This window comes from Neltuma alba, unplaced genomic scaffold (genome assembly GCF_004799145.2).
Source record: "Neltuma alba isolate B1F8T4 unplaced genomic scaffold, ASM479914v2 tig00012416_pilon, whole genome shotgun sequence".
NCBI classification, from domain to species: domain Eukaryota; kingdom Viridiplantae; phylum Streptophyta; class Magnoliopsida; order Fabales; family Fabaceae; genus Neltuma; species Neltuma alba.
Window position 1 is genome coordinate 303,021 of NW_021636907.1, and position 12,861 is coordinate 315,881.

Below are 12,861 nucleotides of genomic sequence, written 5' to 3' on the forward strand. Positions count from 1 at the left end.
AATTAGATAATTAACTAATTTGTGAATATGAAAAAAATTAGTTAGATTCGTTATTTGTAATAAACGGTTATTTAAACTATTCTATTTAATTATTTGTATTATAGGAAGTGCCAATTTTTTAAATCACATAGAATAATCAAGGTTTTAAAAAAGAAGTAATTGAACGAAAATATTTTTTCGTATTTGACACGTAGCCTATAGCTTAATTGCAGGTTATAGGAAGTGAATTACAAATCATGAAATCTCAACTGCAAATTCAAGAAAATCAATTAAAAATAAGCTATAAACTACCATGAAATTTCTATAATATTGAAAGTTCAGTTGCAAATGTTTGAAACTCAGTTGTAAATAGTAAAAAATTAGATGCAAATCATTTGTAAATTATGGAATTTTCACAAATACAAACTGTTTAATTTAGAAGTCATTTGTAACTAGGCTTTTGTTTGTAATTAAGCTTTCAACGTTTGTAATTGTGCCCTTAAAATTTACAAAACTTCTACAACCTATAATTACCTCTTAGTATTTCAAATATATGTAACTCATCTTTTGCCATTTGTAATCAAGTAAATGCAATGCAAATTTATCCTTTGCTTTTTTATTTAAAATTTTGGTGTTTGTCTGGTAGTATGTTTCTTCAAAAGCAACTTTTTATTGATAATTTATGGCATACAAAGTATTATTTTGAATTTTGTGAATAAATACTTCTAAGATTGTCCAATCGCAATCTCAAATAAGTATTTATTCTCATAATAAAAAAAACTCAAGTCTGTGTCTGAAATTAAAAAAATTCACCACCCTTTAGGGAGGCTTTTTTCATTTCTTTAATTGTCTTTTAAATGGATTAGATGTCTTAAAACCAAACTTAACACCTAACGAACTCTTATATTATGAATAAGAAATAATGTTATAATACTATTTCCAGTTTTTAATATAAGAGTTAATTAAAAGTTGAATTTGATTCTAAATATAAGATTTTAATATATTTTGTTTTTTATATTTAACTATTTTTCTTCAAAATAGTCATCATTACCTTCAATTCACATTATTAGCAAGAATATTATAAAAAAAACAATATTCATTTATATTTAAAAGAGAAGGGATTATTATTTAAAACGTTGTTCTTTATATGGAATTTTAAAAATGTATGGTCCTTTATAGTGATTTCTTCCACGGGGTTTATGTGTTATTCTCTCTTAATTGGGAAGCACCCGGTATTGCGAGCAGGAGGCACTGGACTGTCTCTGTGTGCGTGACTAATGAGCATGAGGATCAGAGCTATTATAATATTCCTTTCCTTTATCGGTGGATGTGGCCATTGCGTTAGAATAAGTTAAGTGACTCTCTGTCTGTCTGTCCCTCTCCGTCCGTTGACAACAGAGAAATGGCTTCTCCTCCAGCGGTGAAGTTCCCGATCCATCTAACAGTGCGACTCATTGGCGTCCTTGTGACGCTTCTTCTTCTCACCTGGGTTCTGCGTTTTAGAGGAGGCCTCGCCCTCGTTTCCCAAAACAAAGATCTCATTTTCAATGTATCCCTCCTCTTTCTTCTCTTGCCTTGAACATTAGTTAGTGCTTTTGTGGTCCCGATAATACTTAAATTGTTGTTGAGGAGATTCTCGATTGAGCTGTCTTCGTGGGATTAAAAATTGATTTTTGACTGAACCGAATTAATTCGGTGATGTAGGAATGAAAAAGAAGAATTTGAGAATCTTGAGAGTATATATCCGAATAATCACGGTTCGTAGTGGAATTGCGGTGAATGGGGTTTCCAATTTGCTTTGCGGAGATTGTATTGTTTTCTGGGTGTGAGATCCTGATTTTGGGTTATTTGATCCTACCGCAGTGGCATTCCTTACAGTTTCTTTTGCTGTCTTTAGGCTTCTTTCTTGTTCTTTGCTCTCTGCTTATAACAGTTGAGTTCAAGAAATCATTGATTTTGACATAGGTTGGTGAGGAAGTCTGAGAAAGTACGTCTTTATTTTGCTCTTTCTAGAATTTCACAATGCAATGGCAAACCGAGTCTGGAATATTGGAATAAATACTTCTTCCTAACTTGTGAACTAGTGTTCTCTTCTGACCAAAAAACAAAAATGAGAACTAGCGTTTTCTGTGGGATGCCATTATTTTGATTGCACGGTTTGATGGAAATCACATTTGAATCAATTTGATTGTTTGTTGACCCTTATCGTTAATTTCTTGGTAAATTTGATTCCAGCTAATTATTTCATTGAAAGCTTTGTAGGTAGTTTAAATTTTACTGTAATGTTGTAGCTAAAGCATAATTTTTGCATATTGGCGTTCGATGAGCCAGTCAATATATACCCCCTTTTCCCATCATGCCTAAAGTTTGATGACTCTGTTGTTATTTTGTACACACTACAGGTCCATCCAGTGTTGATGGTGATTGGACTTATCCTAATCAATGGTGAAGGTATAGGTTCTTCCTTGTTTACTTTGGGTAACACTGGAGATATACATCGTTATAAGCATAGCAACATTTTTAGAAACTTTCTGACATCATTCTCTGATGAATTTTCAATCCACTATTCCGCTATGAACTTATTGGTTCTTATTTATACACTATTGCAATGAATTAATTGTTTATACGGTATTACATGAATAATCAACAAACTAGCTATTATAGAGGACATGGAAGTGAAAAATTGACGGCATAGACTGACTGAAGTAACTTAAATTGTGGGGGTTCTTACTTCAAGTAATGCAACAAATCATACAAAAAATCATATTAGCCTTTTTGCTTAATGTTCATATTTGTCAGCACGGAATGCAGTGTTACTGGGCAATTCATATGTGCCATTCCATCTGAAAGTGACACATTTTTCAGTTCTTTGGCTTGCTAACCTTGTTCATGTAATAGATAAATTTATAGGAAGCTGTAGGTCCTGGAAAAGGATTAATAATTTAATGATCTGTTAACACATTTTCTATTAATAATTTATGATTTTCAGTGTCATTGTTGATTTAACTTGATTGTTCTGATTCTTATCCTCCCATATATATATATGGCATACTTGGTATATGACTAATATGATATGTAATTGATCCTGCCATCTTATTTATGTATAACTCATATTGTATTGCCATTGATTCTATGCCTGATTTCATGTATCAATCCAAGATGCATACGTTATTTTATCTTGACATGCATGCTCTGATCTATTGACTCCCACCCCCACTTGATGACATCTTAGAAGCCAATACTATGTTTTGCTCTTAAAGTAAATGAGCAAAAGATAATCAATTTTCTCTAGATATGTTAGAATAGATGAAGATGTAAATCAAACCACTTTTTCTTCGTTGATGAAGTATGTCGACTTTAAGATTATATTGTGACTCTCCAATTATTCATGTTGTATGACTGGTATATATAGTTATAAAATTAGAAAATGGTTTTCTGAAGAGGACAGAGTAATGTTGTTTTAGAGCTGGTTTCTTTTGTTTGCCCCTGCCCCGAGAAGTTAGGTAGCGAATTTGCTATATGTCTATTGCCTTAAGATCATGACCATGTTAATTGGCCATGCAACATCTAAAATTACATAGCTCAGGGCTGAAGTCATTTAAATCATTCCCCATCAGATATAGATTAGGTCATGTGTCTTCTAATTAACTCTTATAATCTACTTGGAGTGCCGAGTGGAGTGATGTCAAAGTTGCACGATGAATTTTGACACCATGAAAGCCCTGCATTATGTCCTTACAAGATTTCTCCCTAGCATTACCGCAAAAATTGAGAAATGAGCATATGAATTTTGGATGCGTTTCCTGTCATTCTTTTGGCATCTAAAGACTGATGGCAGCCGGGATAGTTCTGTCTTCCCTAAACCGGAGAAGAAGCTTTTTTTCCTATTTAAGAAAAGGCAGAGGCAGGAAGATGACAAGATTTTTTTTTTCCTGGCTAGATAACGTGATACAAATTGGTGGGCTAGCTAGTACCTTAAAAATGCATTTAACCTCTTTGTTCAAAAGTATATCTTACCAACTCTGGTTAACTCAATTCTTTTTCTGTTGTTTCCAAACAGCTGTTTCTTTACTAAATATTAATTCATCCTTTGGTAATTTCCGAGTTATGCTTCCTGACAATTTAGTATTTGATGAATAACAATGTTTTTTTATAACTTTGTGCAGCGATGCTTGCATATAAGTCCTTACCAGGAACAAAAGACTTTAAAAAAGGAGTTCATCTCGCATTACAATTTGTTTCTTTCATTTTAAGTTTGATTGGGGTTTGGGCTGCTTGGAAGTTTCACATTGACAAGGGCATTGACAATTTCTACAGCCTGCATTCATGGCTGGGTCTAGCTTGCCTTTTCTTATTCTTCATCCAGGTATCTTTTTGCCTTATTTCGTTTTCTTAAATAAAAAAAATTGCATAATGGGGCCTAAGCCCAAACGTCTTGGTATTATTTTGTATTTCTTCATACCCTTGGATATCGAATCATACTTTACACCAGAACTTGGATTTCATTATCGCATCTATCAGAGATTTTATCGCAACTATTTATGGACTTTCACTTAATAGCATAAACACCTGAATTGATTAGTCTTTAGCATAGTATGAATGCCTTTATGGCTGATGTTTGTTGGAGACTGTTTTGAAACTATTTATGAACTTGGATAAGAATTGCCAAGTGCCAGTAAACTGTTTTTTCCGTGCCTTTAACTCAAGGATGTTCATGTGAAGAGGCGTAAATAGAAATTTAGAAATTGAAGTATAAAACTTCTAAAACATTCTTTAGACGGACTTTTTTTTTTTTTTTTGGGAATAATTAACCATGTAGAGCTAAAAAAAAATAATAATAATTTTTGATGTTTTCATAGAAGAACTTGATAGCAAACACATGAAAAATTACACCTAAGCTTTGGCTTACTCCATGATAAAACTATTCATGGATCTTCATCTATTATCTAAACCTTTTGGTTGAAGCTGTGTTTGACAGTGCCTATCTCACTTACTGCTGTTATTTTTGTTAGTGGGTTGCTGGATTCATGACCTACTGGTTCCCAGGAGGCTCGAGAAATAGCAGAATCTCTCTATTGCCATGGCATGTTTTCTTTGGGATCTATATTTATGGCTTGGCTATAGCCACAGCTGCTACAGGTATCTTAGAAAAGGCTACATTCCTTCAAACCAGCAAGGTAATCTCACGCTATTCCAGTGAAGCAATGTTGGTCAATTCCTTGGGAATGTTGATCTTCATGTTAGGTGGCTTAGTGATTCTTGGAGTCCTTACACCATCTAATGGTAAAGCTGATCTTATCATAAGAGGCAATGAGTGATTTTAATATTATTAAGCCTTTCAAAATTGAGGAAGAGAGGAAGTTTTGTATGCAGTTTCTAATACAGCTCAGATGTTGTACCAATAGTCGGATTAATACATAGACAGTTTTCTTCCGTTTGGGTTGCTGAAGTTGTTGGCCCTTTTTCAAATTGTGCGTCTTTGATTCTTGTTTTTGAGGTATGCATTTCTTTCAGTTGAAATCACACGAGAGGTGGGAAACAATAATTATGCGTATTTTGATCGCTACACTCTTTTATATCTATTCTAGAACTAACAGGTATTTAATTTATTACTAACTTCTCCAAATTACATATAAAAATTCAAAACTCTTTCTTAATTTCAATATTTAAAAATTATAATTTCGAATTTAATAACGTTTTAGAAATATTATATTTATAACTTTGAACGTAAAATAATTTTTGGAAAAAAGATGACAACACTTATGGTGTTTCTATAATTATGACTTAATAAATTTTATTTTTTTAATAATCGTTTTAAAAAAGGCATAAATACAAAATGAAGCAGTTGGCATCCCTATCATGCGTATGATAAGCCATCTAATCAGCATGGATATGGCCTACAGGCTCCTCTGAAAATTGTGCTAATAAATAACAGTTAATGGCACGTAAAATCTCTTTATCACAATTATCGCATTGATCCAAAAAGAAGGCTACTTAAATACTCCCTCCGTTTCTTATTATAAAAGACATTTGATGCTTATAGCATGTTCCTATATATAAGAGACACTTACAAGTTGTCTCTACTTTTTTGTGTTGATTTACCATTTTACCTATATTTATTATCTCCAACTCACACTCTCTCTCCCTCCCACTTCTCTTTCTTTTAATAATTTAATTGTTTTCTCTCATGCTCTCTCTCCTTATTAATGAGGACATTTTTGAAAAAAAATTATACTTTTTACACATTAATTGTTCTTAACTAATTTTAACTGTTTTTTTTATCAACGTATTTCGGTTATTTGTCTCTTATAATAAGGAACGGAGGGAGTATTATTTAACCTTCCATAAAGCTACTGCAAATATTGACTTGCTTCCACGCTACGTCCCACAGCTTTAATTTAAGACCTTCATTCAAAAAGCCCTGCCAGTTCAACCTAGGCATGTCCTCAAGTTTATTGCATCAAGCTTACATAACTCCTCAGTATCCTTAAATTGTACTTTCACGGGAGATATGCAAACAATACAGACGACCAACCCACGCACACACGTGTAAGAACCACTGCAGTGACTGCACACATGCTTATGAAACTGTATGAACTAATGGACCATCCAGCTCAAAATGATCACAGAAGGCCTGGGTTGGTGGGAGATTCATATAAAAATACTAATAGCATACCACCTAATTACTCTGTGGGGAAATAAGGAAATAAAGAAAGCTGTGAGTATCGACAAAACCACAACTGTTGTTTCTCATGACGTGGGAAAACCCACGCACACACGTGTAAGAACACTGCAGTGACTGCACACATGCTTATGAAACTGTATGAACTAATGGACCATCCAGCTCAAAATGATCACAGAAGGCCTGGGTTGGTGGGAGATTCATATAAAAATACTAATAGCATACCACCTAATTACTCTACGGGGAAATAAGGAAATAAAGAAAGCTGTGAGTATCGGCAAAACCACAACTGTTGTTCCTCATGACGTGGGAAAACTCTGGTGGAGTTGCACAAGACACTGCAACCAACCCAGTTTGAAGTTCGCAACTTTTACTGCTAGATTACGCCTGCAGCTTGGTGTCACCAAGAACTTCAAACACAGGTATTGCATGCTTGAAAAAGTAGACAATGGAAAAGCCGCAGAAATAGAGCCGAAGCTTTAAGTGGTCAAATGTTTGGAAGGTATAAAATGCATCACAAGACACAAGAATCTGTCTGACTTTGATTACAAGTTCGGTGTTTCCATTAATCATGCATCCAAAACATTCTAAAATTAGTAAACAGAAACTATAATGAAACATGCTGCTGGCTCCATCCCTTTCTTTGTAGTGAATATTCCGATGCTTTCATTACATGGAACTTGGGTAGACTGGCCCCTTGGAAATACCAAGGCGAACTTCCATTCCATGGTGCATGTCTGGTGGCTGAAAAGATTCAGATTCCCGAGGATCTGCAGGCAACAAAAATGAACTTGAGAATGAGGGGTACAGGGAAAAACAGTGCCGCAATTAGAATGGAGAACAATAAAGCACTGCATTTATATTTTAATAATCATATGGACACAAAGGAGAGACTTCACTTTTACATGTTTTTGTTTCCAAAAGAAAGAAAAAGAAAAAATAAGACAAGAAGTGACAAATGAAAACTTGTCCAACAATCTAGAATGCTGCGGCACCGATTTCAATCCTCAGACTTTTCCATCTCTTTTTATTCAATAAAAACGTCAAAATGTAGGCAATCCTTTATTCAGGGTGGAGAAACTTGAAAGTTTCAATGAATAAACAAACTACATCAACAAAATAAAAAGATGTGGCCTGATTATATTATTACCATTAAGATAATCCTCAAAACCGATGTGATCCAGACTTCCAGTATAAGCTTCCAAACCCAGCATTGAAGATGGAATGGCTCCTGGAGGTCTCTGGAACCTACAAGGAACAGTAGCAAGAAACATTTATAAAAGGCAGACCAAGGCCACCAATACAGTGCAGCCCATAGAAGGAACGGGTGTTGGGATGACAAACCATGGCAAATAGCCAAGAACAATGAAGCAAAAAAAGTCACACAAGAGAATTAATTCCAACCCACTTAACCCTTATTTATAGAGCAACAATTTATGCTATATATGGAATTACTAATACCCAAGCAGATCGGTTGTTTTCTAGGGTTTAAAGGTTTTTTTTTTTTTTTTAACACTCAGATAAAGAGAAATGACCCTTATATACCTTAAACTCACAAGCCCAGTGCTTACTTCAAGAAAAAAGGTGAAATATGCAAAGGTTTCAAACTCAGAAAACGTGGCAGCATTATTGGCCACTGACCCACCCATGGCAGAAGTCATAGTACTGCCAACTGCCAGACCATGGAGGTTTCAAGGTAGTGCTAACTTTGCTGCCATGCCAACTCACACCTCACTGGCCAAGAATTAGGTCATGTGCGGGCCTGCAGGACTTGGTGCAAAGACTAGGGCCAAAATCAGGTCATGCGGGCTCACCACTTCTTATAATGGTAAATTGCAGACCGTACGAATCCCCAATAGCTATTAAAATGAATTTTTCAGAACTCACAAGTCAGAATTCCTTCTCAAGTCATGCTGAAAGAATACTCATGCTCTTCAGGAATTAGCACATACTTTTGCATCCAATTTCAGTATTATATTGTTTCACGAATAGAAGAGAAACAATTTGGAAGCGTTCATTCTTTTAATTTATAATTTGATGCAGAGAATGAGATGATATTAAATAAAAACATGATCACACTATAATCACATATAAAATACGCATATTTTAGAGGAAAATTCGGGGTTAACCCAAAATGCCATATTGTTTAATATTCTTCAAGTACATGAAGATGCTGTAATACACACTTTTGTATCATGTTTTATTGCCCTATACCATGTGGTTTTGTATTGCCTCAAGTTTATGTCTGCCTCACAAAACAGCAGGAGCTTGCAAGACTAGAGTTAGGCATTTCATGTGAAACGTCCTATGTTCACAAAAAAATTTGGAAGTTTACCTTTCCATCTCGGAGAAACTTGATCAGGTTCACGAACACCAGTAAATTAAAAAGAGCGGGGATGGGAAGAAGCAACAATTTCAACTGAACAACCTCAATCAGGTTCACAAAAACCACTAAAACAAAAATAGATGGGGGGATGAAAGGGGCCTACACCGATCGACTAGACACTGTATCCTTGCCGTTGCCAACTGTCAGTTTTAAAAATTCAGAAGAAACTAATTGCTTCCAGATACACGCTACAACAAATTCAGAAAACCGGATACTATCATACCTAGAAAGTATTTGCCTGTCCAGGTCCATCTTCAGCGGAAAAGCAGACCCATAAGTGTTGATAATGCATTTTCTCTTCATCGATTCCTGTGTTTGTCTTGCCTAAAAATAACAGAATGGAGAAGCTTCATTACAGAGTAAACCATGATCAACACCAAGACTTCCACAATTTTCATCAGAAAATCAGCCCAAACACAGTTGACCACAGTACACCTTGCAGCCTCTTTCAAACCCCGATGGTTAAAAACAATAATTAATTCCCAACTTTTCAGACCACCAGGTTCTTCATAACAATGACTAAAGTAGCTTGCAACGACAGAAAGCCTATTTGCGGAGAAAATCTCAACAGGAAAAAAATCAACGAAATTCAAATTATACCCAACCAGCGCAAGCCCTAATACGGAGGGGGGGGGGACTGCCAAGTGCTCAAATGAAAATCCAGCAGTGACCCATATAATACATCCGAAAACCCCAGACATTTTCCAGATAGGAGCTCCAAACAGAGCTTCCAAATAAAGAAATTCAGGGTAAGAGAAGAGAAAATGATTACAGATTTCTGAGCAGATTCAAGGGGATGAGATCCAACGATGTCACTCTTAACGCCCTGAAGTCCGAAACGAAGCTTGTCGTTTTGGACACCTCCGATTTGGTGGGCGATGGTCATCGGTTCGTCCTCCATGCTTCCGTCTTCTGCCTCAGCAACTGGTCGGCTCAGCACAAACTTCTGTACCAAGCAAAGAAACAGCGAAACTAAACAGTGGATTATGAATTATTTATTGGCAAAGAGAAGAAGCCAACGACGTCGTCTATTATTCTTGCTTGCTGCTCAATTCAACCCGGCCAGCCCGAGACCGGACATGACGGGCCAAACCGCTAACATGTTAGTAGTTGGGTTTTTTTTTTTTTTTTTTTAAATTCTCTTCCTTTCCTTCCTATCACCATTAATTATTCCAAATGGATTCTTAAGGACTTTTTTTGGTTGCGGATTCTTAAGGAGTTTAATTTTCAGTTCAACCCTTTTAGGTTCATACCGTTCAATTATCCATATAAAAGCTTTAAAATGAAAAATAAAAAAATAGGCAAACTAGCTCGCCACAATTCATGAGCTAGCATTTAGCTAGTTTCTCACTTTTAAGGATTTGTTTGGATTTGCTATTAATAAGAACACTTGCATAAGTCAAGATAAATTTTTTTCACATACTAATTTTATATTCTGTAAATCATGATTAAAAAATTATTTATAAATTATTTATAAGTCATTCCAAACAATCTCTAAGTAAGTTGACACGTTGGGGTTATGTTACTAGCTCTATCCCTAACTGATAGGCATCTTGTGGGCCTTAAATAAAGGCCCAAAGAATTTCGGATCCAAGACACAGTGACTGCTTCTTTCTGAGATGCCCAAACCCAAGGTATAAAATAAGCCCAATTCTGGAAGGTTTGTTTTTAAGGTTCATGCAATTGGGTCATTATTGAAGTGGCCTGCCGAGGACACCAATGTGCCCAAGCGTGACCAGTCCAGTCCAGCTAAACCGAAAAGTGAAAAAAACAAAATCACAAGCAAAGTCGATATAAATATAATTGTAAAAGGTGAAAAAAAAATAATAAATCACTTTTGAGGAAGAAGACATTTAAGGATGATATGAGATTATGTATCCTTTACAATTAGAAGCATACAGACAAACTATGAGTTCATGAAACGGAGAACGTTAAAGTGAGAGTGCTTTTTTTACCAGAATGAGGGATTTATTGAAAAGATGGGTTTTCTCTAGGTGTTACGGGGGATTATTGCGATGTGATTTATGTATAGGTCTCTTACGTAGGGGTTCATCATTGCGTTATGTACATATATATTATATAATTGTATTATAATGCGTGGAAGTGTATTAATCAGACCCTGGTCCAAAAAAAAAAAAGTGTATTAATCAGAGAATAAGAGGTTGGGTTTAGGGTGGTCAAAGTAGCTTGGGAAGACAGAGGGTAGCTGTTATGTCATAGAAGTGATCATTTGCATGTGACGTAGTCGAAGCCAACGCAGTCACAAAACTCGTCTTCTGTATCAAATGATTTCAAGCTATATAAATATACACACACACACAAATATATATATATATATATAATATAAAATCTTACCGGTTAACATCCATAGAACCAGGAATTAATATTAATATTGACATAATATTTCTTGTTACTGTGTAATATGTACAGAATCAATATGTACAAGTTAAGCCAATCACCTTGTAACATAATGATATATGAATACTCTCATGTAAACGGAAGTTTGAGAGTTCAATTCTACTTATAATTTCATGTCATTAGTGCCTATTCCTCTAATTCAAAATACTATCTATGCTCCTTAATATAAAAACTAATTGATTAATTTAAGTAGATTAAAAAATTAGTTAAATTAATTATTTGTAATATATAGATGTTGTTTTCTCTAGAATGCTCTTGTTAATCATATGTATTAGCTAAAATTAAAACTTTTAACATATGTAAGTACTATAAAGACTATTTTGAGAAAAATGAATAAATAGAACAAAAAAAATAGATTTGTATTTAGGACTAAATTGAATACCAAAATAAATAACTCTTATATTAAGAATCGAAGATAATGTTTGTGTATGAGCACAGTTGTGTAATGAAGTCACGTACGAAATGTCAAAACGAAGGGAGACATTTCTGAATCCTCTCAATATTTGTTTGCCTGAAGGATATTGGCATCTTCAGTTTTCAGCTTGAAAAGGGGAAAGCTTGCTGTGAGTTACGTTGTATGTGGAAACTGGAAAGTAGGTAGCGACAAGGGAATTCATTAGTGTGAACTGAATACTCAAGAGAAGAAGCTTTTTCTGTTTTGAATTCAGGATGACAGATGCTAATAAGAGATTTTTTTTGGCCAAAAAAAAGATGCTAATAAGAGATTGAAACCGCGATTTTAATTATATTTATATGTATGGGCTCTTTCATATTAGCAAGTCACAAGGTCATCCACAATACAAAAGAAGAAGTTGAATGAAGAAAAGGGAAGAAGAAGAGCTAACAAGAATTGGTTCAGTTAGTAAGTAATCAGCTTATAACTTATAAAATTGTGAGCATGCATCCTGTTACCAATATGATGACCTTATTAGTGAGTAATCTGTAAGTATCTCTATAAGTAGTTTTTAAGTTTGAAAGTATATCCTAATTTTAATAAACTCTCGGTACTCAACTCAACTGAATTTTTACGTAATAAAAAAAAAAGGAAGAAGAAGACAAAGAAGGAAAGAATAATAGGGGGGTAGGGTATGTTGGGCATGAAGGGAAGGAAGGGGAGACAAAAGAGAATAGGGTAAAGAAGAAGAAGAAGCACAAGGCTTGCTTTTAATTTGCAAGTGAAGGTACAGTTTTGGAATTCTCTGGAGTCGAGAGGGAGGGAGGGAGAGAGAGAGAGGGAGGCATACATGATACGAATGGTTCATTAATGGAGGGAGATATGAAGCGATTATAATAATGGATTTGCCGTATTCATTCTCATCAGCCTTTGCAGCGCCATTTGTGTTAATTTTTTTATCATTTATGTGTTTGCTTCTCTGCTTCATGAGCCCCCTTTGAG

General features: G+C 34.9%; 2 protein-coding genes across 2 annotated transcripts; one reads left to right on the forward strand and one right to left on the reverse strand.

Annotated features, from left to right (window-relative positions):
* The first annotated feature begins 1,261 nt into the window (after positions 1-1,261).
* On the forward strand, positions 1,262-5,379 carry LOC114726956 (probable transmembrane ascorbate ferrireductase 2). The gene is made up of 4 exons (XM_028913667.1): positions 1,262-1,528; positions 2,382-2,430; positions 4,146-4,345; positions 4,992-5,379. Exons 1-4 carry the CDS (start codon positions 1,382-1,384, stop codon positions 5,295-5,297), a joined length of 702 nt encoding a protein of 233 aa, XP_028769500.1. The 5' UTR covers positions 1,262-1,381; the 3' UTR covers positions 5,298-5,379.
* A 1,737-nt stretch (positions 5,380-7,116) lies between these two features.
* Positions 7,117-10,027, reverse strand: LOC114726959 (cyclin-B1-2-like). The gene is made up of 4 exons (XM_028913668.1): positions 9,820-10,027; positions 9,271-9,371; positions 7,812-7,909; positions 7,117-7,431 (listed from the first exon to the last, which is right to left on the reverse strand). The coding sequence occupies exons 1-4, from the start codon at positions 9,946-9,948 to the stop codon at positions 7,331-7,333; spliced, it is 429 nt and encodes a 142-aa protein (XP_028769501.1). The 5' UTR covers positions 9,949-10,027; the 3' UTR covers positions 7,117-7,330.
* Positions 10,028-12,861: the final 2,834 nt, after the last annotated feature.